Source organism: Aphis gossypii, chromosome 1 (assembly GCF_020184175.1).
Source record: "Aphis gossypii isolate Hap1 chromosome 1, ASM2018417v2, whole genome shotgun sequence".
In the NCBI taxonomy this organism is placed as follows: domain Eukaryota; kingdom Metazoa; phylum Arthropoda; class Insecta; order Hemiptera; family Aphididae; genus Aphis; species Aphis gossypii.
In genome coordinates this window covers 17,196,425-17,221,641 of record NC_065530.1, presented here as the reverse complement: position 1 = coordinate 17,221,641, position 25,217 = coordinate 17,196,425, and the positions used below count along the sequence as shown (strand labels likewise).

General features: G+C 25.3%; 1 protein-coding gene across 2 annotated transcripts in view; it reads right to left on the bottom strand.

The window, feature by feature from the left end:
• Window positions 1-25,217, bottom strand: part of LOC114126798 (solute carrier family 12 member 6) — a 257,451-nt gene that overhangs the window by 168,880 nt on the left and 63,354 nt on the right. Inside the window, exons 1-2 of one of the 2 annotated variants that reach the window (XM_050201572.1) lie at window positions 12,815-13,082; window positions 3,440-3,533 (exon numbers count right to left, since the gene is read on the bottom strand). The exons of the other annotated variant lie outside the window; for it this stretch is intronic. Coding sequence (XP_050057529.1) covers window positions 3,440-3,524 — 85 coding nt within the window. The 5' untranslated portion in view covers window positions 3,525-3,533; window positions 12,815-13,082. Of the gene's footprint in view, window positions 1-3,439; window positions 3,534-12,814; window positions 13,083-25,217 lie in introns of those variants that run through there. 2 annotated transcript variants of the gene reach the window in all.

Genomic DNA, 25,217 nt, shown 5'->3' with positions numbered 1-25,217 from the left:
TATATACATAAGAAGTGGCCATCATAACTCATTACCTAATATTGTATTATATTATACTATTTTTATTCTTGACTACTATAAGTTCAAGTTTCATTATTAAACACCATAGAATTTCAAGGAAAATATTATATAATATAAGTATTTTATTAAATAAATATATATATATATTGAAGGTTTTATAGAAAAGATAACAAAAATAAATAAATACAATTAGTGTAGAATTCAAATAAAATATTTGTAGAAAACTTAAAAAGACAGACAACTAAACAAGGTACAAATATTGGTGTTGTTCATTGCAGTATTTATAGAATGATTGAATAAATTTGAGTTCAATAGTATATAATTGAATAATGAATAATAATAATAATAATAATCTTAGTCGTTAACTAATATTAGGTACGTAAATAATATGCATATGCAGAATATTTTGTTTAACATTAATATATCATTTAAAATTGAGTTAGGTTAATTAAATGTACGATGCAGAAATATTGTGCTTAAAAATAAATATACAATTTATATTGCAATATAACTAGTATTTAGAGATATTATACTAAAAACATTTGATTTTTGTATTATGAAAACTGCGGAAATTAAAATAATTTAAAAATTAATGTTTGACGTACTATTTTAGTAACACAAATGAATTCAAAGTATACAATTTAATATATTGTTTGATATGAACAATTACATTGTACATGCAATTCACTAAATGTGTTGCCAGTTAATCAATTCGATTGTATTATGGTACACATTTTTTAAATCTATAGCCATTTAAATAAATTATGGAAATAATGGATTTTTTTCAAAATCTTGTAATAATATAATTATAATTTATGACATAATTATTGTAAATAAATAATAACATAAATTAATGTAAGTTTATATGATGATTCTTCAAATATCATAATATATTTTGAATAATAGACCGTGCAGATTAATATTATTATTACTTAAGATAAATAAAAAAAACAAATACCTGATAATTGACTGCAGATAGTAATAATATGTCATCTGAATTAATGGAATATATGTAGGTCCTTAATTATAAACATTAAACATATATGTGATGGTGATACATACATATAGTATATGGTTTATCATAAATAATCTATCATACTAGTGTAGTCAAGTTTAAATGGCATTTCAAATCTACTACTATTATTTCTAATCGTTTATTGAAAATGGAGATTAATGTGGTACTATAAGGTAGTCTATAACATATTATACTGCACGAAATTATCGATTCACATCCAACTAATTATAATACAACTATAATATTACATGTATGATATTTTTTTTTTTTTTATTCTGAACAGCTGTTTTTACTATACTACAATTTATTATGTTGCGCTTGGCTTTGTTATTAAAAACATATAACCGAACTTTCAATGAGTGTTTTTCAGCCGTATTTTGGTCTGTTTTTGATATACGGCCGTGTCGTGCGGTCGGGGAAATTGATTGTTCCACGGTGCAACCGCGGCGGTGGTTGCGCCACTGCAGGAGGGATAAAATCGAACAAAGCACATATACATGTCAAGTGAAGTGAACCCTTTGTATATTCATTACTCATTAAATTGAGCACATGTATATCTATACTGTTTCGTTACTACGTCATTCGTTCGACATCTATTACTTAACAACCCACGAGAAGCTACTAAAGATAATTTGTGAGGGCTACAACAACTATACAGACAACCAAACCTAACCTAGTGCGGTGTGTTCATTAGACAGGGATTCATTGGCACTGAATAAATATATATTGTTATCAAAATAAATACGACCAGACTTCCTGAAATTGGCAGTCCAATTTTTGGGAATAATTGTCTAAGTGGTACAATACCTGTATACATAATGCATATATTATGGATATTGAATACATATTATATTATATATTATAATGTAGTGTATATAGCGACATCACAGTAATATATAGGAATCCATTCGAAGTATCTCATGCGATTTGTAGTACAAGATTGGTAAATATCGCATTTTAATAATACGATTATATTAATATAAGAAATATTTGTGTACTAAAATAATAATGTAATAAGTGGTACAACATCAAATTAAAATTGTTTTGTATGATTTAATAATAATAATAAAATAGAAAATAATACAATATTAAATTGTAGTTATTATTATTTCATTGTTTGATTTGGTACGGGTAAAAACATTTATTCGTTGTTACAAAATATACATTAATTATACTATATGTATGTATAATACTATAATATTATATTGATTTATCGTTTAAACTGATTGTACAACTTTGCTGTTTGGAAAATATATTCAAATCTAATCATATTTTTTTACAGTTATTTGTTTATTTTTGTATAAAACAGTCAAAAACGATGCGAGATTTACAAGAATACACTCATCAATTGACATTTTTACCTATAAAAGTGTTTAATCTGAAAAACAAAAATATTAAAATAAAGTTAGAGGGGTCTTCGTTGGCAAAATGGTTGGATTGAATAGTTACGGTTATAGTTCACGATATGAGATGAGATTTAAAACCAAGCGCATTAACGTAAAGAACATTGAAGTCCTAAGATAATTTAGAACATTAGAACTCATACTTAGGGTTTTCAATTTTGGAAATATTACTAGCAAATGAAAGATACCTCGTTTTTCTCTCTTTATATGTTTGATTAAACCAAATATCTGAAGTTCTCTACAGCAAATATATTTGATTGATATGTGTAATTTACTACACAAATTTATTAATGCAAATAGATCGGCTAAGTTGTGTTTATAATTATTTACAAGATGTAAAATGCTTGTTATGTTCTTATAATTTATTTATTTAAATAGAAAAATTTGAATACATCATTAATTACCAGATTAACGCCATTAACCTCATTATAACACTGTGAAAATTAATTACGTATTTTTTTAAAATTTATTTTTGTTTTATTGAAACGTTATTGAATTGGTAATTAAATTATTGACAAAGAATTTTTAATTAATTTAAATTTGTTAGCATATTTCTTATTTAATATATACAATATCTTTTGACGAATTTGATATCAGAAAAAAACTATATTATTTAATCACGAATAACAAAAATCAAAAATATTTTCATAATAGGTAACATAATTTTTTCTTAAAATTATAAATATAATATATATAATTAATGAAATTATTCCTATTTCAGAGATTTGAATAGTACAATAATTGTCCCACAGTATTATATTACTACTATAATCACAAATCGTAATATGCAACACACGTATTAAATTATGGCTAAGTATTTGTGAATTTTACTTACACTCTAATTCACATCAACATGTTATTACAAAGACACATAAAATATACAATTTGTCAATATATATATTATATATATTATACATATTGTATATAGTTTTAAATTAATTCCAAAACAAATACTACTGGTTTTTTATTTTACACTAACTGAATAATTTCCATTGTTTACCTTCAATTTCGATATCAGCTGGGGATAATATAAGTGGCGTAGCTCCTTGAGATTTTGATCTTTTTCCACTAGTATTGGTTGTCATTATTTAACACTGTGAGCATAAAGAATACTAATTTAAGGGTTTATATATAAGCATACATTTATACTAGGACAATTCTAATACTATTAAGACCAATTTTTAATTTTACTCGCGCAGTTTGCATTTAAAATAATCTTCAATTTGATATGATAAAATGTAAAACTTATTTGGCATTTTAGGTTTAAAATCTAATTGACAGCATTTAAATATTTATAAAACTAGCCATTCAAATAAAAACACTAAATTTATCTATTAATATTATTCTATTCATTTTCTGTATTAATGACATTGCTAGTCAGATGTACCTACTGATATTTATCCAACTACGTTATTCAAACAACTAAATTTTAAAGGTTTTGTTAAAATATATAACGTACTAAATTTAATTAATAAATGAATATTTTATTCAATTTATTTAAATGCATATTTTTAAACGTGCTTTGGAAGTGTTATCAAACCAAAAGATTTGCATACAAACATCATACAATTACAACGTACTATTGAATATTCTAAATTAAAAATAACAACCTAGCTATATAAAAAAAAAAAACAAAATTAACAATAATGTTTACAATAAATTATGATGAAAATTCATTTGCTAGTTTTTTAATTAAAGATTCTGTATTTAAGTTACCGAACTAATGAAGTCGATTTAAACCATTCAATAAATTGTTAATCAAATTAAAATGAACTGTATAGGTAAGTATTATTTATATGATAGTATTTTAGTTAGTGTAGGTTATAGTCTATTAAGTTTTCAAGTAGGTTTACTTATTAGTTTATCAAGTCAAGTTCTGACACTTTCATATTAACATGTCTGCAATTATTAGAGTAAGTAAAATAGTGGCGTAAATAGTTTGACTGACAATTCAAAGCTGTAGTATTTTAAGAATCATACAATTTGTGTGATCAAGCTACAATGTTGTAACTATAATTCGTATTAAGTATATTATTAAACAACGAAAATAATAAAACTCAAATCATTATTACTTGTCGACATATTTTTATTTTAGTTCGATAATCAATAAACTGTACGCGTTGATTTTTTAAGTAATATAATTATATTAATGTACCATGCTGATGAAAAAAAAACTTATGTTCCAACACTATTTCTAACAAGTGATATTTCAACTGCAAAAAGAACGTGACCGATGAAATTCTAGGAAACGCGCATCGTATAATATATAGGCGCGTATGTCCTCAACTCGCATATATACCTAACATATACCTAACCTACCCACTGTCTCAGTGAAATGAAATATTTCATTCGTACACACTTTGGTATAATTTATGCGGTTGACGGACACTAGCAGTTCATCGCAAGACATTTCGCCGTACCATTATATTATATTGCACATACAGTCATGTACGCGTATTCCGCATAACAAAACTGCAAAAGTATAAGACCAGCTGAGCAACATTTTATATTACTCCACCGTCGCCGGTTACTGCGTGTTACACGTATACCTATATAATACTGTTCATAAACAAATATGTATATTATACACTACGATGCTAATGTAATTTCTCCGTTTCTCTATCTGTATCTCCGCACTCACATACTCACATGTGTTTTTTATCTTTGTCTCTCTTTCTTTCACACATACGCACACACACACACACACTATCTTGTTCAATCTCGCCCTTAGCGCTTATTTCCACACTTTCCACGAACATACCATACACCACCTACGTCCTACACCAAGTATATACTGCATTTTAACCGTTCCGGATGACGGCTATTGACGGTGTGTAGTACGACTACGGTCGACGAGGAAAAGAGCTTTTGCTACCTTCGGCGATAAATGCAAATAAGGAAAACAGTGTAAACGAGCAATAAAAATAAAACTGTTATAACGATATTTATTGCAATATATTATGCACTAGACAATGTTTCAGTAAAATAATACAAATTCATGCACTATATTAAATAAGTATTGCTAAAAACAGCTGGTTTTGAAAATCGTTTGCGCAAATTCCTACTGAAGAGTACATTGAATTATTATTGCTTATAACTTGATTATTTTTATGAAATTATAAACGCATTAATACTTGTAGTACAGTCAAATAATTGTAAAAGACATTTGAGTATTTGATGTTTTAAGTATTTCAATAATGTTCCATAATTTAGATAACTGCTATAATTTCTCATTTAGTTTTTAAATATGACCGCAATTTGGCAACACCTATAGATACCATCCTTGTTAGAGTTTAATTTGAATACTTGATATATGCCACTGCGCTAATTATGCTATGTGAACAAAAAAAATCTTTTTATTTGTCAAGTAAAAATATCCCGAGTATTTAAAAAAAACCTCTACATCCATTCATTTGAAAGCTGTAATAATTATTCTTTTTGACATTATATTAAAACTAATTTCTTTTAAATTTAAAAGTTGACGACTGAAAATAATACTTACAAAAATAAATAAGTACAATAACACTTTTAAAAATATTATTTATTAAATTAAATTTCAAGCATTATAAATGTATGATCAATATAATCTTCGAGTAAATTTAAAATAAGTTATTACAATATAATATTTTAAAAATTATTGTTCTTATTATCAGTTACTACCTACTATCAATTATCGTATTAATGTATTTATTGATCTATACACGTACTTATTTAATTTGAAACTAATATTGTGGTATTCAAAATTTTCGAAAATTTTAAAATTTAAATTTAAAAAGGTAATAATAATTAAGAACTTGATTGACATTTTAATTTGATATTTTATTAAATTTATTGTAATATGCATAGTTATAATTTGTTTCATATTTAGATATTATTAAAATTTTAATATAATATAATTTTACATTATCACGCAGCAAATATCAAACTGAAATGTCAAACGTTAAATTAAATATTTGAATTAGAACGGGTTAGAATAGTATTTTCCAGTATCTCTACAATCTTAGCCGAATTCCTCCAAGGTGCCGTGTTATCCCCAACACTCAGCGGACCGACTCACCCACCAAAATATTTAAATAGCTGAATACACAAACGACAAATCAAAAAAAAAAAATATTCTAAAATCCTCTTAAAATCAAAATATATAAGTTTTTCAACCAAAAATCTTAAGAATTATTACTTATGCAATCCTATACATTTCAAATCGCACTCTTCATACTGACCTCTATATTTCTATAGCCAAACTTCACTACATTACATTTAGAAATCACCTGCCAAATCATATTGATCTCTATGGCCAAATTTACTATCTATCTGCTTAACCGAAATTTCCCCCAAGAGACTCAAGTGAAAATGACTTCATGACCTTATAACTGAAATAAAAACAAATCTACATGAAAATGCTATCGCTGGATAATTGTTCACACAAATCTAATACAAATCACTATAAATGTATTATCTTTTATGCCTATTGTACAACGATTTGTACATATTGTATAATTTATCTACAAAAAAGGGGAAAAAATTATGTTTAATTTAAATTTATTAATGCCACAACAATTTGCTATTAAATAATTAACGCTTACCTATATATCTACAACATACATATTACGGAAATTGTTTTCGAATTAAACCAAAAACACAATTTTAATTAAACAAAACATTTAGGGAAACAAAAACTATATGATACTTGTATTAATTAATTCTTATATTTGTACAACTACTTGCGGAATAATAATTATTCTTGAAATGCATGCATTTTGTAAACTGTCTGGCAGTAAAAGGTGAGGTATTATTGTCCACTTTTACTTGGGGTAAGTTGATATACATACATATATATGTATATTGTATATTTATAATTATGATGGCTGGGTAGGTAAAAGAGGGCCGAGGTCAACAATAATAATTTTTACTATTGTACACGCAGTTTGAGCGTGGAAAAAGATAGCGCTCTCAGTCTGGGGGCATTTTGATTTATTTTTCACATTGTCCGCTAGTGATGTAAAACACACTTGGATACTAAAGCTACCCAAACCATTGTGTATACCATTTTCCGTCTACACTATTTTGAAAATGCGGTCACGCAATTTCAACCTCTTATCGATCCGCACAGTAGTTGGGCGTCATTATAGTGCTTACCACATCGAATAGCCAATGTCAAAGAACGAATAATGAATGGTTAGATATCGTTGGTGGTTATAAGAATCATTTATCAATATTAATCAATAAAGATTAACACATAAGCGGTACGTGTTAAATAGTTTATTTAGTGTTTCCAAAACACTTTCGATGTAAATCTCAAACTATGCGATTAAAATATTATCTAAATAAGGTAATGCAGTTACGAATAATTTAACAAAGTATTACAATGTTAACATATTTTGTACAATTCATCTTCTGTAGTACTATTTAGAATATTTTAAAATAAAATATGCAAACCATTCAATTCGTATTTTTTTCAATATTTTACTAGATACCTATATATGTGTATTTACGATAAAATTTGCTTCGGTTAAATATTACGATAGGTTAATGACATTTTAGTATTAGAAAGAGTTTTCCTCACACAATTTTGGTTGTTCGACCAAATCACACGCGATGCGTCGTTTAGTTTATTTAAGCATCCATCAAATCGTATCTAAAACGGCAGCAGTAAAGCGATTTTTCATTTTACATACCATTATCCATAGCATCTCATGCAAACGGTTGTCGAAGTATACTTTTCCCCATGATTCCTAGCTATATAATGGAATTGGAAACCGTCCCTTAACTTAGCGACAATGTCCGTTAGTTGACAAGGGCATTTTGATAATGCCCACCACTCCCCCACATGCATTCGACGACATCTTAGTCGTAAATCAACTCAGCTAGCTTCTCGATGATGCCCAAACTAACACTGTTCCATGATAAACACCAGTGTCTTTTATTTCATCGCTTTAACACTATACTATATTTTAGAGCAAATGGTCACCTGTCTACTCCTTTTGCAAACATTGCAAATTAGTCACTTTGCACGTCAAAAACGAATCATTAAGACAATTTCCACTATCACATAAATACAGTTATTTAAATTCTATCGTTGTATCACTTTTGGTAATCATTTATTATATATACATACATATAATTGAATTAAAATAACATCTAATGAGTAGCTTTTGCATATATTTTATTGCGTTATGTAAAATAAAAATACATTGTTGTAATAATTATTATAATTTTAAGTTGGTTTTGGAGTTCATTAATTTCAAAAAAGTATAAGGTGTTTTAAAAGTAACTTTATTTTTAAAATTGAATACAGAATCAAATTTAAAACAGCAAATTCATGACTCCTATTATAAAACAAACTCGTTTTTCTGAATTTATTTATTTATTAAATATATTATGTAATTTAGTTATTATTGTATTAACAATTAAACTAAACAGAGTTTAGATAACCAGTGCAATATATAACTGTTATAATACAAAATAAAAAACACTTTTGATTACCATAAGATTTAATTTTTTTATGATGACCACCCGTTTTCCAACCAACTCACCTAAGATAAAAATTATATCAATATTAATCAATTTTTTATCGAATTTATTTAGTTATAACGCATAATTCTGCCATAAAACCACACACATACATATATCATTGTAAAATCAATACATTCATTACTCCGCCCAGAATTTAAAAAACGTATAGTTTAATAAAAGATCACAAAACAGTTATTTTAGGATAATTTATGCGTGTTTTTTATGTAATATTGTATTATTATAACAACTTCAAATTATGTAAAAACATTTTTTTTTAAATAGATACATAGAAAATCACGTTATTTTATTTTTTTTTTTTTTATTGTAATCTAGACTTATCCAGTCATTAACTGTATTTGAATTGCTTAAACGAGTTTATGGCTACATCAATAAATAATATTTACTTTTTATTTGATAAAATATATTTGTATAATAAATATAAAATACAAAAAAGCACACATTGATGATTCTTTTATAGTCAAGATTGACTGATTAATTGTATTTAAATTGTTAAGAATGCGTGAATAAATAATAAATCACATTTTAATTTTTTTTATTTTAACGTCAAAATAGGTTGTAAAATCTATCGTGTTATTGAAAACAAAAAATGCACATTGTATGCATATTGTACAATCAATTTAAAAAAATACCCTCCATCAATTTTTACCTAGTGAAAGGGTAAACCAGCTAATGTGGAATATTCATTAATTACAGTTTAAATTATTACCTAATTGTTTTATAGCTACCAAATAATAGTTTTGTTTAAAAATAAATTTCCACTGTAATGTGTTGCTATTTACGAGTAATATATTCAACAACAATCATGTAGTGTTTTTAGTCATTATTACTTAACTCCGAGTAAATATTTCATTAGTTATGTAGTAGGTATTCTAAACTAAATACATTGCAAATCGTTAATAAAACGTACCATTAATTTTATCATTTTATGATTCATATAATAACATATACCTTAATTTCAATAGACGGAATAGAAACCCATTGAAGTATATAAAAGGTTAGGAATACTGAATACAAAATTATTAGTGCTTTGGAGTGGAGGAAAAATAGCGTACGTGTATGATTTATCATAGTACGTATACGTCACTATGATAAATCGAGAAAAACTTACGGGAAGAGTCTCGTAATTTAGAAAGAATGAAATGTGTATACACACTTTTAAAAATCCCACTATTCATGTCAATCAGTATAATGGTCACATACAATTTTAAGAGAATAATGAAATAGGAAAAACACTAAAAATCCTATTTAATAACTATTATTTTTAAAAAAACAAATGTACTACTGGTAATACGAATTCATTAAATTTTTAATCGTAATAAAATGGTTTTAAATTTTTACACTTAATAGAAATCTTAATATCTATTTTAATTTAGCTAATTAATTTTCTTCAATATCACCTACCTACCACATTACTATAAACGCATTATACATATAATAAAAATAAATTTAACGATAATTCAGTGTTCTTATTATTATTATAATATACAAATATCCTATAGTATTTTCCATTTTTAATATCTTTATCTATAAATATTTGTATTTTAAAATATTATACTTAATATAAGGAAAAATATATTTTTTAATTAAAAATATTATACATTTATGTTAAAATTGAGTGTGAATTAATTTACAGAAATAGTTGATTTTTAAAATAGTTATTGTATTCTTTATTGATTATATTATATTATAATATTATACTTATATTTTATAACTGTACCTATTTAATAAAACTATAACTAAAAATGTTTAATAATTTATATAATTATACATATTAAATATTAATAATATATAAACAAATAAAGTATATTATATTTGTGTACATATAGTGCGAAATACGTCCACATAAATATAATTTAAATCTCATAAAAACACAATGATGTCGATTTTATCTTGAAAAAAATTACTTTAATGAAACAAGTTTTTATTAAAAAATTATCAAATTCATAATATAACATGTACCCGTAATAGGATAGTTTTATTGCTTGAAAATTATTATTTAAAATTAACAAGTTCTATATGTCATCAAAATTATTTTAATAAATTATATAACAAAGCAAATATAGATTTATATTATATAATGGGAATAACTTGCAATTTTTATAATAATTTAATTAGATACTAAAAGAACCTAATATTATTGCTATATAAGCCAAGGTCACAATAAACCACTAAATTAACTTTATAAAAAAATTGATATTCATTAAATTCAAAAACTATATTTTAGTATTAACTGGATTGTATATTTTTTTTATTTGGTGACATTTTAAAAATAATTTTAATCTATACATTTAAATTCCAATAAAAATACATTTTTATTGAAAATTTATCAAATTAAATAATATTATTTTCTATGAATAATTGTTACATTCAAAAGTTTATATTATATTGTTGATCCTTAATATTACTCTTTTGAAATTAATTTAATCTTTTTAAACCAATATGTATAAATATAATGAACATATAACAATTGTTTTGAAAATGGACGATTTAAATATTCAAATTTAACCTTAGATTAACAAAAATATAATTTATAAAATGAAAAACTTACTAGTGAATTGTAATAACACTATAGCCTACTGTAATATAACACGTCAACAATTATTAAACCTGAGTGACAATTATATAAAATTATTTTACATTTCAACCTTTTACTCAAATGTTATTATGTTTGTATATAGCTTAAAGTTTGTCATAGCTTGGTACTTAAAAAACCTAAATAAAAATCCTTGAAAATATTGATAAACAACAAAAAACAGTGTCAGGCTAGGTAAGGAAGAATACATCAACTATAATATATAAAAAGAAAAATTGGGTAAAACACGATTGTGCCGTATGTTCGTTATCGTTGATACCTTTTTAAGCTACATGATTGCATACGGTTTTACCTAAGTTTTGGCTATACAATTGCATACTAAATATTTAGCGTTGTTGCCAAATTTTCATGAAAAGTTTCATAGAATTCATAACTGACATTTTCATAGTTCTCATACTTTAACACGTGTTATCATTACAATATTAAAAGAAACTCAAATTCATACAAGATTGATTCAGTTAATATAGTTGGCAAATAAAGAAATTGGCAAAAAAATAATTTAAATAGAATTAAAAATATTGTAAAAGTTTATGGTGACTATAAAATCCATTAAAACGTAATCCAATATTTAAAAATAGTTGATAATAAGTTTAGAGAATTAAAATTAATTTTAACTAATTTTAAAGTAATTTATTGACGATTTTGTTTATTTATATTTATGAACTATTTAACTATTGTTTAGTTATTTTCAATATAATTTACAATATTTTATTGTTTCATATTAATTTTTATAAAAATGTACATGCGTACTTGATATTTATTGCGTATATATTAAAATTAACAAATATGACAACATTGTATACGATTTCATAAGCAATCGTGTTTATTTTTGATTCTTAAAAATATTTTGTAATTTGTCTACAAACATACGCACAATTGTGTTCTATCCGAGAAAATGTATACCTTCAGTATAACTTTCTGTGCTAAACCACATTTTATTAAAAACTATTGAAATTTAAATTCGCAAACAGGTGTGCTGTGTGTATACCTCCGTATATTCTAACCGTACTATACATCAATCTAAATATAAGTAAAACATAACCCATTTTATCAGATACGTAGATAGTAAAGTTTATCGTTATCAGCATAGATACCGTTATCAACTATACTCGAGCGCGGTGCCTACTACAACTCTCTAAATGCAAACTGCGCGATCAATAGTATATTATAATTATATTTATTGAGATAACGCTAAGTAAATATTATAACACGATGTGCACTGTTACGTAAATCTAATCAATAACTTACAATATGTATATATATGCAAAGCCAACACCGGGTCCGTAGATATACGCACGTAGTTCTATGTACGCATCGACTAAGCTCGTATTCTACGTTTCATTTTTGTCGGTCACGCGTAATAATCGTCTGTAGGCAGTTTAGTTCTTAAGTTGGTAGCTCACCGGTAGACAGATGGGTAGGTAGATAATATATAGATACTATGTGGCTATGAGCACAGACGCGAAGACGACGATATTCAGTCGTAAATTCGTCGTCTGGCGCTCGATTCGCGGCTTATGAAACGTACAAGTATGGATATATTATATTTAGTTACGAACGACGTGTAAAAATTATCTTAAAATAAAAAAAATTATAAAAAAACATAATCGGAGGGAAAGGCGTTTTTAGTGATTATAATATAATATTATATTTTAAAATAATATTGTTATACAACGACTAGAAAAATCAAAACTGAACGCGACGGACGGACGGAGACCGCGTGTCTCCGGGGACGGATATGCAGTGCCGGGGGACTGGCGTGCGCGTTTTAACAGTCCGGCGATTTTTGTTGGCTTCGACACGCAAATCTATAATACACAATTCAGTGGCGCCTAACCCGACTGGCGGCGACCGCCCGCCCGCGCACAAAAAGCACCTACCTATAGTCGGACAACGGTGGTGGTATTGATGGAGTGGAAGGAAGGAGAGGCGAAAAACAAACGACCGATTTGATAGTGCGCACACACACACACACACACACACACACACACACGCACGCACAAATGTATATTATATATATATGTATACTATGTTATTCTATGGCGATAGGGCAATTAGGTATTTGTATTTTCTTCGTGGTAGGGTAGAAAAAAGGGACTGAAGGGCATCGATGTTGTTGGTTGAGGGTGGGTGAATTCGAGTACGATAATTATTCGGTTAATAGGTATCTGCAGCTTTTAACTGCGCACCTGTAAATAGCGTGGCGGCTAAACTCGCTCTAAGGGCGAAACTTTTGCAGATACCGTTTACGAGTGCTACGCAACTATCTAATATTTACTAACCCCCTCCTACATCCACGTTTATAATAATTTGTAAAGTAAAAGTTTATGTACGAACACGCCATCTATCAACTGGTGCACACGATATATCTATAAGTTATACAAAATAATGGAATAATGGAGCATAATGTATAGCAATTTTATAGTGTAACAGGGATCATCATAGCATTAGAATATCATTATAACTACATTATTATTCTATAAAGTCTTGATTCTTGATTTCTTTCAATATTATATGTTATGAATATACATAGAACATGCATGCGAATTACAAGAGACAATATATATGTATATTAGATAGGTACTGCACATTTTTATAACATTATAGTAATATAATACATAGTCGAATAGGGTTACCAATCGGTCATACCTGAACACTACTTTTTTTAGAGCACGTTAAATACCCAATACATTTTTGGGAAGGACTGTTTTCTCTCCCCTGTTCAATTTTCTCTTAAAAAAAAATAAAATTATATACTACTTTACATTTTTAGTCACAATTTTTTTTTTTTTAAATAGAACCATATCAATTTTTCTCTTAATAGTATTTACATTTTTTAACTATTAAAATTATTAACTTAATTTGTTTTAAGTATAAAATTATGACATCATGTTTTGTCTTGTACTTTTTTTATAAGTGTTAATGAAAAAAAAATGTTGATACATCAATGTTTATACATATAGCAATTCATTGCTGAAAATTGTGTAAGTTAAATAGTAAGGCTTACGAGTGTGTTGTTTATCACTAAATAAATTATTTTTTTGTTAATTATGATTTTTATTATGTTAGTCTTATACCTTATTTTTTGGTGAAGAAAGTCATTGGAGTATCCAATAGTTTATGAGATTATAATTATAATTCTGAACATATGCCAATAATACACAAACGTTGAAGTCTGGTCATAATTGGTTAAAGTGGAGAGAACTATTTGATAACTTTGCAGAATACTTGCTTTCGAATTATTGCCAAAGAGTCTTATCAGTGTTTGTGTTTTAGTGAACTTTAAATTTGTTCAATTAATGAGTTTTAACATACTATTTTTCAAACAAAAATATGTTCAAACCCTAACCAACTCGTCTCATAACTAGCCTAAAATACGCTTCCTGGGAATTCACCTAGATGATTTATAACCAGATACAACGCCGTTACATCTGATCATTTACAATGAACTAAATAATCAAAATATATCCAAACTATGAGATTTCCATTTCTTTTTATATCATTCACAAAAATATTCTTGTAAAACAGTAAATGAACTACACATTGTACTGTATTTGTATTAGTTGTTATTTATTAAAATATCGCTATTCCTTATTGATATATATATATAATATATATATATAATATATATATATATATTAGGCATTTACAGAAAACCAAAATATAATAATTTAATACTGTTCATATTGGAGTAATAGATGCAAAACTTATAATAGTATAACTTAGTAAGATTGTAAAAAGATAATGATTATTTCTGTGTTATCATAATATAAAGTATACGATCGTATAATATCAAATAATTGTATAAAACTTCAACGACAGTATTTTCAAGTAAAATATAATAATATGACGATTTTTTTGTTTGAAATCATTTAAGGCATGGGTCGGCAACCCGCGGCCCGTGTAGCAATTTTATACGGTTCGCGATTGTAATTTATAATTAGTATAAAAATACCTTATTATTATTTTAGTTGATAAAAAAAAAAAAAAAAAACTATAAATAAAATAAGTTGTATGGAGTATGGATCAAGAAATTTATTTTTTATTTTTGGCCCTTGACACCAAAAAGGTTGCCGACCCCTGATTTAAGGTAATGCAGAAATGGCCCATCAGAGCTCAGAGCACGAGGTGCGGGAAAATGTCCAAATGTTCAAATAATTCATTCAGGGATGTTTCGACACGCTCACCACTGTCGTTTGGTGATAATACATAGGTATATACGTATACGTGGCATAGGTTTATGACCACCGTCAACGACAATCGTCGGTCGCGATTAATGAGCTAACTGCCACAACACGGATTTTCTTTGTTTCACAGCGCATAGCGTGCCGCAATATTATTATAATAACGATACGAATAATATTGTATACTACAAAATTATATTGTTACTATATTTAATATTTATAATATGCATGCGAATCATCCGTTTTATTCGCGTAGAAGTCATTGCGTGTGTGAATTTTACAGTCCTCAACTACGTCATGCGTATTACTCGAAAATATAAGTATATATAGCCCATTTATTATTGTTATAAGTAGCCTTTGTGTACAACTTCAAACGCTATATGACGGCGATGAGCCGGCGACATTGCGATAATGTATAAATCACTAACGTTGGAAAATAGTGACAAGCACCTAGTCAATTTTTTCAGATTTCTGAAGAATAACTAAATATCTTATTATGAACCGATTTAAGATAAAATAATGATATTTATCTCAATTTTTTTTTCAAATTTATGTTGTAGGATTTATTTTCTTTCGATCAAAATAAACATGTGTTTTCATTTTCTGAATACTTTAAATTTAAATGAAGATTGATAATAAATAACTTATTTTTTCCGCTGCTAATAATAATTCAAACGTGTTGTAACCTACTTAGTATAGTCTTAAACAATATTCTAATAATTTGTCACGAGTTCTATGCATCTGCATGCTGTTAATATTATGGTACTACAGATTTTTTAAATGGAACTCAAAATATTATGGAAAACCATGATATTAGATACTTGATGAATTTTGACAATTCGCATCGTTACAATAAATTATAATAAGGTTTTGTCGGTTTTTCATCAAAATGTCAAGAATATTAATAATTTTCTAACGCAAAACCCAAACGCGTCCTTATTTTCCCTGGTCGCATCATTATCGACAAAATAGAATTCGGTGGTCATTGAACTCAATAAACAAATCTGTGAATGGCGTATTGTGTGCATTATAATATTACGTATTATACGTTCATTATTTTCCGTGTATTTACATTACATGCCAATCCATCACCTATCCCATAATAATATAGTATTATTTACAATCAGTACTTTAACAAAATTGGATTTCCAAAATTCAATGATAATTAATACTCCAATATAATGGATATTTCTGGATAAATTCGTCATAATTTTAGATTGGAAATATTAGATCTTAAATCCATAACAATTAATTGTTAACTAAAATGTTTCAAGAAACATATTATATTGCTACTATTAAAATAAAAAAATAATATTATATTGAAAGATTATTTTAGAATGAATTTAAATGCCACTGTCTACTAATATTTACTTATAATTTTATTTAAATTATTATTAATCTATAAAAATAATTAAAAGATATTATAATTAATGTAAAAATAACAGAGTATAGATTTTCATTTGTGATAATAATACATAATAATACGATAGCTTTATATTTAAGATTTAAGCCAGCATATTATCAGTTAATTGACTATACATTTTTATTTTAATTCAATAAAATATAATTATCGTTAATTTATATAATATATATTTATAAATTATATAATAAATATAATATTATATTATTATTATATCCGAGACTCAGGAAGTAGATTTTTAAAAAGATAAGAGGAAAACAGTACTTTCAACTTTCAACAACTTTTATACTCACTAATATTATTTTATCAATTAAAATCGTTATTCAGAATACTAAAAAAAATACTATCAAATAATAATTATATTATACATGACTGCTATAATATATAGATTACCGACCGATAAATTTAAGTGAAAATAAAAAAATTGTCATGTTGAAATCAGTAGTATACGATTGCGTATGTTTGTCCTTTTTAATTGTATGATTGCTTATGATATCAACTCTACCTAGCCCTTAAAAATTGTACGATTGCATAGGTACTAAAATTAGTGCAATGTTGCCAAATATACTATTTATTAATATGTATTCATTGTTAAAAATAATTGTACAATTCTCAAATAAACATAGTAAATAATTATTAAGATTTTAATTGTAGAAAAAATGTGTTACCTAATATTATAATAAATAATAAAAATAGGTAAATTAAATTAATAGCTTGGCCAATTAATATCTATATAATATAACACAAGGACAAAATATAATAAATTAAAACCTTAGTATCAATAATCAATCCTCGAAAAGTTTGGCTGTGGGAATAATATAGTCACAGTAATGTTTATAAAACTTTATCAAAGATACTCAATAATTTCTTAAAAAAAGTTATTTTACAAATTTTAACAATTGTAAACAATAGTAATGTTGCGCTATGTTTGGGTGGGTAAAACGTACACAACCGTAGTAACGGAAAGAGTTTATACTCTATAGTCTTATACGTAATCGTATCACATCATCCAATTGTGACGCACCCATTGAAATAAATCATAACCTATAATCAACTTAACCTTGCAGCTTCCTATAATAAAATTGATATCTACCTATATTATAAGTTTTCAAATAACGAGAGACAATTTATTATTTATTTGTTTATTTTTTATTTACTGTGTAAATATTGTTTCAATAATGTCTACTTAATTATTATGTAAGTACACGCCAAATTTAAGAACTAGTAAATTATTTATAATTAGTATATAGTTTATGATAATAATACAAAAAAAAAAATGTCATTAATAAACATTAATATAGATACCTAAGATATATTTGAATTCTTCACTGAACATGTTAACATGTTATTATATTTTATATTTAAAAACAATAAAGAATCATTTGCATTTATAACAACTTAAAGCTATATGTTATTATGTTATTAAGAAACTGTATGCGATATATTACAAAATTTAAATTAAAACTTTCTTATTGTTTTTTTTCCAGCAAAAACAACAAAATAAATAAATTAAATATTGTAATAATTAAATTAATTATGTGATGGAACATATAAATTTCCTTAAATAAATGCCCTACAAGTAATTCAGGTGAACAGTTAGTGAAGTTAATAGTGAGAACAAGTGTGTGCATTTGACAATGAAAATAGTTAAAATAGAGAATATAGGATATCTATTTTATAACTAGTTAATTTACAAAACTTAATTTTAGTAATTTATCGTAATTTAATGTTTATCTAATTTCCTAAAGCGTCTATAGGCAATAGGCATTAGTTATTAAAAGAGTTCCATTGATAATATTTATTCTAAAATTGGTATCTAAGATTACAATTAAATAAGAAATATTATCTAAAATTACACTGAAATTCAATCAGATCCATTGGGAAGACGTATAATCTGGTGTTATAATTACATTATTTGTGGGAACCCAAGAATTGTATCTATTATATTATTATACACTGATTTATTATCAGCAATGACAGTTTTAAGATATTATCTTGTCATGCTACATTATTTTTATCGGAGCAGATTTATGCGGTGGAGGTAAATATACATATCCCTGAGACCTCGTCGGACGGTTCGTGGGTCAACCAATGGTGCAGTAGTCGGAGTATTCCTACATTGCACTGATTGTCAAACCCTTCGACCCAACCTCCATCTGGTTTCCGACAATGTGTTCGCTGAGAGTCATTTTATCTGCTAATTTATTTTTTAATATTGTGTGGTCAATATGAGCTAATTATTCTAAAATAAAGTGTATTGTCATTAAGACACTTCAATCGATTACACTGTTTTTTTTTTTTTTAATACGACCTATTTCTATAAATCTATACTATTTAAATATTTTAACTATTATAATATTACGTCACATTACGAATAAAGTTATAATTTAACAAATAAACAATATTTGTATTTTCATAATATATTATAATTCAAAAAAATAACCATGAAATAAAATCTTTGTACCATGTATCTAATTGTACTATATAAATATATAATACTAAAACATTTTATAAATTAAATATGCTACAGTAAGTTGTAAATATAGTGCTTAAATACGTGGTTTATCGATTATCATGCATAGGTATAAATAATTTCATCGTACATGTATAATATATATACATATTTACTTTGATTAGTACAATTTATTTTACTAATTTTTCAATGGATAATAAATATAACTCATTTTTAAAATTAATCAATACACGATTAATAATAGTATGTATTCAAAATTATTCTTCGGAATCAATAATAAAGTATTAACATTTTTTTGAAATATCAGTATTAATATTATAATTTTTTTTAGTCAAAACTCGCCTAATATTTAATATAAACTGTAATAGATATGCATAATAATAGGCATTATACAAGTTAAAACCATGCCGTGTATACTTAAATATCCTTTATAAGTATAAATAAAAAATAAATGACTACAGATTTTATGATTGATCATTAATTTGGTAATACCTACACACTTTACATTATTAATGTTTAATACAAACTCAGATATAAAAACAAGTAACAACTGCTAAATAAACTCAGAATACAATTAAGCCAATTTACCTACCACACATCTGTAAAATATAAAATAAATAAAAATAATCTCATTTTCAATTTTTAATAAATATTTAATGACAATTTTGAACAGTTCAATTTGTATTTTATCGTTTTGGACCATTTGAGAAATAATAAATTATTTAATCTAATGATTTTGAATAGTATGCATGGATTATTAATGATTTTAAATATTTAATATACAATATTTGATATCAATATTTTGTTGTATTTAAGACATTTAAGTAACTTAATAGTAAACACTATTTATACCTACCTTGATTATCGCTAAGATAAATTTGTAATTTCATATTTCCCAACTGTTAGATATAAGATATATTTTCCCATACATGATACATACCTAAAAAAAGAAAACATAAATAGTTAAAATGTACAAATATTTAAGTGCATATTAACTTTATACTACAGCATAGATTTTCTAAGAAAATATGATTATATTAAAATGATAATATTACTAATAATATGTTAGCGTAAAAATATTAATTACTTTTATAAAATAATTAATGTGTTAATTACATAACTTTAATAATATAGGTGACGCTTCAAGTGAATTGAATATACAAATTAAAAATATTGTTTTTAGTTATAATTAATTTGTATTTAATATACTACAGTTATATAGAATGATTTAATAAAGACTATAACAAAATCGGTTATATCCGTTTAATTATAATAATAATAAAATAATAAATCGTCGTTCAAGGTTAGTTGCAATCAATTTAACTTAAGACAAAGAATATAGCAAATCAACTATGGCATCAGTGAAATACTGGGCAATGATCAATAATTCAAACATTTTTAAAATTTTAAAATGTTTCACTTATTTATGAATCAATTGCACTATACATATAAAGCAATTAGTAAAGTTGTAAAATTGGAGATCAAAAAATTGCTATCCAAAAATAGATCATACTACATTTTTAAAAATTTTACAATAATTAAAATAATTTCAAATATGCAATCATTATAATATGTAATATATTCTGTATTTACAGAATCAAAAATAAGTAAATTTCTATCATTGAGTTATTGGTTGATTCATACCTAAAATCAAATTTTGTTTTTAATTGATAAATCATTTATCTTGTTAACCTACAACTAAAGTCACATATATTATGTGTACAAAATTATGAACAATTTTAATAATATAAATTCAGAAAATGGTTTTAATGCATTGTCTTACTAAAAATAATGAAAATATTCACCGAATATACAAATAGCTGCATGGAAAATAATCTGCTTAAAATGTATTTTATTATCTAATAAAACATAATTAATAAGAAACGATACTTATTTATGCTCTTTCGTTTTCAAAATATATTCTAAATAATTATTTACAAGAACTTGTCACTTTATGAAAACAAATGTAATATATCAAAAAATATACTATTGATTAATCGATAATTAAGTCCCACTAAAATGAAGTATTATAAACATATTTTACAATCATATAAAAAAAATTGAATGTGTATGCCAATAGGCCATAACAAAGATGTAGATTAGGTGTATAATACAAAGAGCAAAGCACCAACGCTGCTTTACACGGAATTGAACATCAAGATGTCAACCAAAAATTTGTTTTCATTAGTCTATAGTAGTGTAGTTATTCTTAAATGGAATTAAAAATAAAACTTCATATTTTATACTGCCGACTTGATCTTGATAATTTTATGAAATGCTCATGTCACATTATGTGATAAATGATAATGTTTATAATATATATCCCACCTGCATTGATAATTTTTACATCACCCGGTCATTGAATAGAATTCAATTTTTTTACTTCATCCATAGCATAAATACTAATTATTTATTAACAATGGACATGCATAGCCACTGTTTTATCAGTTATGTTGTGAATACATTATAGTTTAATATAATTAATACAATCTGATAATAATAAAAATTAACTTCATTATAATACAACTGATGCATCACTATTGTTTAATAATTCATTGTAAATTATTGAATAATTCATATTATGCATAAATATGGGACGATAGGTACTGCGGCTACTATATATAATAACATAAACTTGTATTCGATATAATTGAATAATCTCAGCAAACCTACCCAAAGTATGATGGAAAAAAGATACAGAAATGTTTATTACACTAAACAAAATATGTTAGATTCTTAGAGAATTAAGAATATTTGGAATTGGTTTTACAATGATGATTTTTTATTTTATATCTCAGTGAACATTTTTTTGTTCAGTATAAATACTTAAAAAGGGTAGCTCTATCTATTGTCTGAAATTCTAGTTTTGTAAGTATTTTTTGGACTGATTTTTTTCTCCATTGAGTTCCTAAGCAACAATAAAAACTAAAAAGTAGTTTTGAAGAAATAATATATTTAAGTGATTTTAACAACGCTCTACTTTTTTAACGAATACATTAATTCATTAATTCATTAATGTATTTAAATTCTGTTACACAGCATGAATATTACACCGTATCTATTATGTGATTAACGCAAATACAGTTGTATCGACAATTCTTTATTATGATAATATTATAAAACTAAAGTTCAAGTAAAAAAAAATATGGATTAGTCTAGATTTTAAATTAGTAATTTGAAAAGCGTATCTTATTTATTTCATACATATATATGTATAGAAATATTATGTAATGAAGTAATATAGTAAATAAGTAAATTACCTAAGTAAATAGTAAAAAGTAAATAGTCCAATTAATAATAGTAATTATCAGTTGAATTCTTATAAATGCACATATTCAAAACCAAAAAATTAGTTATTTCTTTTGATATGTAAAACATGCATGAAATGTAAAATCCCATAGTAGGTATACCAAAATAATAAGTTATAAAAATAAATAGTTTTTAAAATTATGTTATTTTCCAATAACCAATAACAAACAACAACCTCGTACGAATTATTATTTTCTTAAGTTTTCAGAATCAGTGAACCTAACCTTCACTCTCAGTGGCGTAATTATGGGGTGCGGGATATGGGGCTACATCCCCCTCAGATGCTTGTTTTTTGGAGAAAAAACAAAAAAGCAATTGACTTGATACTATAACTTATGAAAAATACATTTAATTGTTTACTTAATTGTCTTTGAAAACCATTACTATACCATTACCTCATTTAATTTATAATGATAAATGAATATAATATTGTAATCTATGAGATTTAATGGAGGAGCAGAGCCTCACAATAGAACGGTAGTATAAACTTATATCCCAATCCCACCCCAGAACCAATTCCAAATTACACCACTGTTGACTCTTATCCATACACACACATATTTACTTTAGATATTGTAGGTAGCCAAAAAAATTAGCGATTTTTAAAAAGTCAAATACTTAATCCTAAAATATGATGATAATTATGTATGTAGTGTAGATGTAGTATAAACAGGCAACGCCATCTTTGCACCCTTTAGTAGTGTTTGGATGTTTTTATTAATTCCGAGAGAGATCGCTACAAAACGCTTTTAATGTATAAGCTAACATCGCTAGGTGGCGGTAGTGTATTATAGAAATGATTGAATTTTTATTTTGATAATTAAAAATATAATTTAAATAAAAACACCGAAATAATTAAATTAACTAATATATGTTATAATTTGTGAGATCAATCTTAAACATAAATACCAATAGTATGTATTATAATAATTTAGAAATATTTTTTTTATAAAAACATTAAATATTAGTAAAAATTAAATTAATGCCAATAACATAAATACCTATTATCAATTTTTACCTTTTAAAACCCTTTAAAAATATGTATACACATCTATAGGTATTTAAATAAAACAAATTTCTTATATCAAGATGTGAATTTTATAATTTAATTTTTTTTTTCAAATCCTTAAAGAAAAGTGTAAAATATATAGTATGTATATGAACTAAAAACAACATTTAGTAGATATTAAAATGTATTTCACTAGTAATACTGTAATAGTAACAATAATAATAATAATACACAATCATTAACAAACTTCTTCAGACTAAAATATGTTCTTAATAAATCGTATTCTTTTTTTTTTATTATTATTAAAAATGTAATTACAATCTATACAACATTTCAGTACAATAAGCAATTTTGATACAATATTTACATAGCGAGATTGACAGATAGGGGAGGGCACTCTGAAGTGTTACCCGACGATCGTATTCTTAAAATTATTTTAATAAGTTAATTCCTATTATAGTAAGTACCTACTAAGTACTAATAAAATTGCATTAATAAAAATAATTCTGAACAGAACAAATAATTTACATTACAAGAATACTATTATATACAACATCAATTTGTATTGTAATAATATTAATTTTATTTTTCATTTTTTAGTAGGTAAAGGAGTTAAAGAACACGGTGTTTTATACATCCTTAACAAGTTTACTGCCACAAAATATTTTACTATTTTGTGAACATTCCTCCATCATCATGAGAAACTCAAATTGAAGCCCAAAAATTTTCCAGGTTTAAATTGAACATACATAATATTACACTTCATGTATGTAATTTTTTTTAATAGAAAATAAAAAAAACTAAATATATAACTATTTGCCGCACTAGAGCTTAAGATTGGTGTTATTTAATAAATTTAAATTTAAATTAAAATATGTAAATTAAATTTCCATTTTTGATTAATTTTCAATACTTAAGCTAATATATTAAAATACTGCTTTAATTTTGTAACGACACAACAAATGACATTACAATATAAAATATAAAATATTAATATACTTCTAAAAATTTAGTTATTTTTATATACTGAAAAAATTGTTTATATATTTTTTGAAAACTATAAACAGTATAATAATTTAAGTTCTGGTAATTTTCATTTAAGTATGTTTGTTGCATAATGTATTCAATCACAATACCTGCCTATACTGTTCGATGCAACTTTACAAAAAAATATAATATCGTGACTAAACCAAAACAGACTTTATTGAAAACGAAAAAAAAAAGGAATGTATTTAAAATATTATCACAAAATAGTA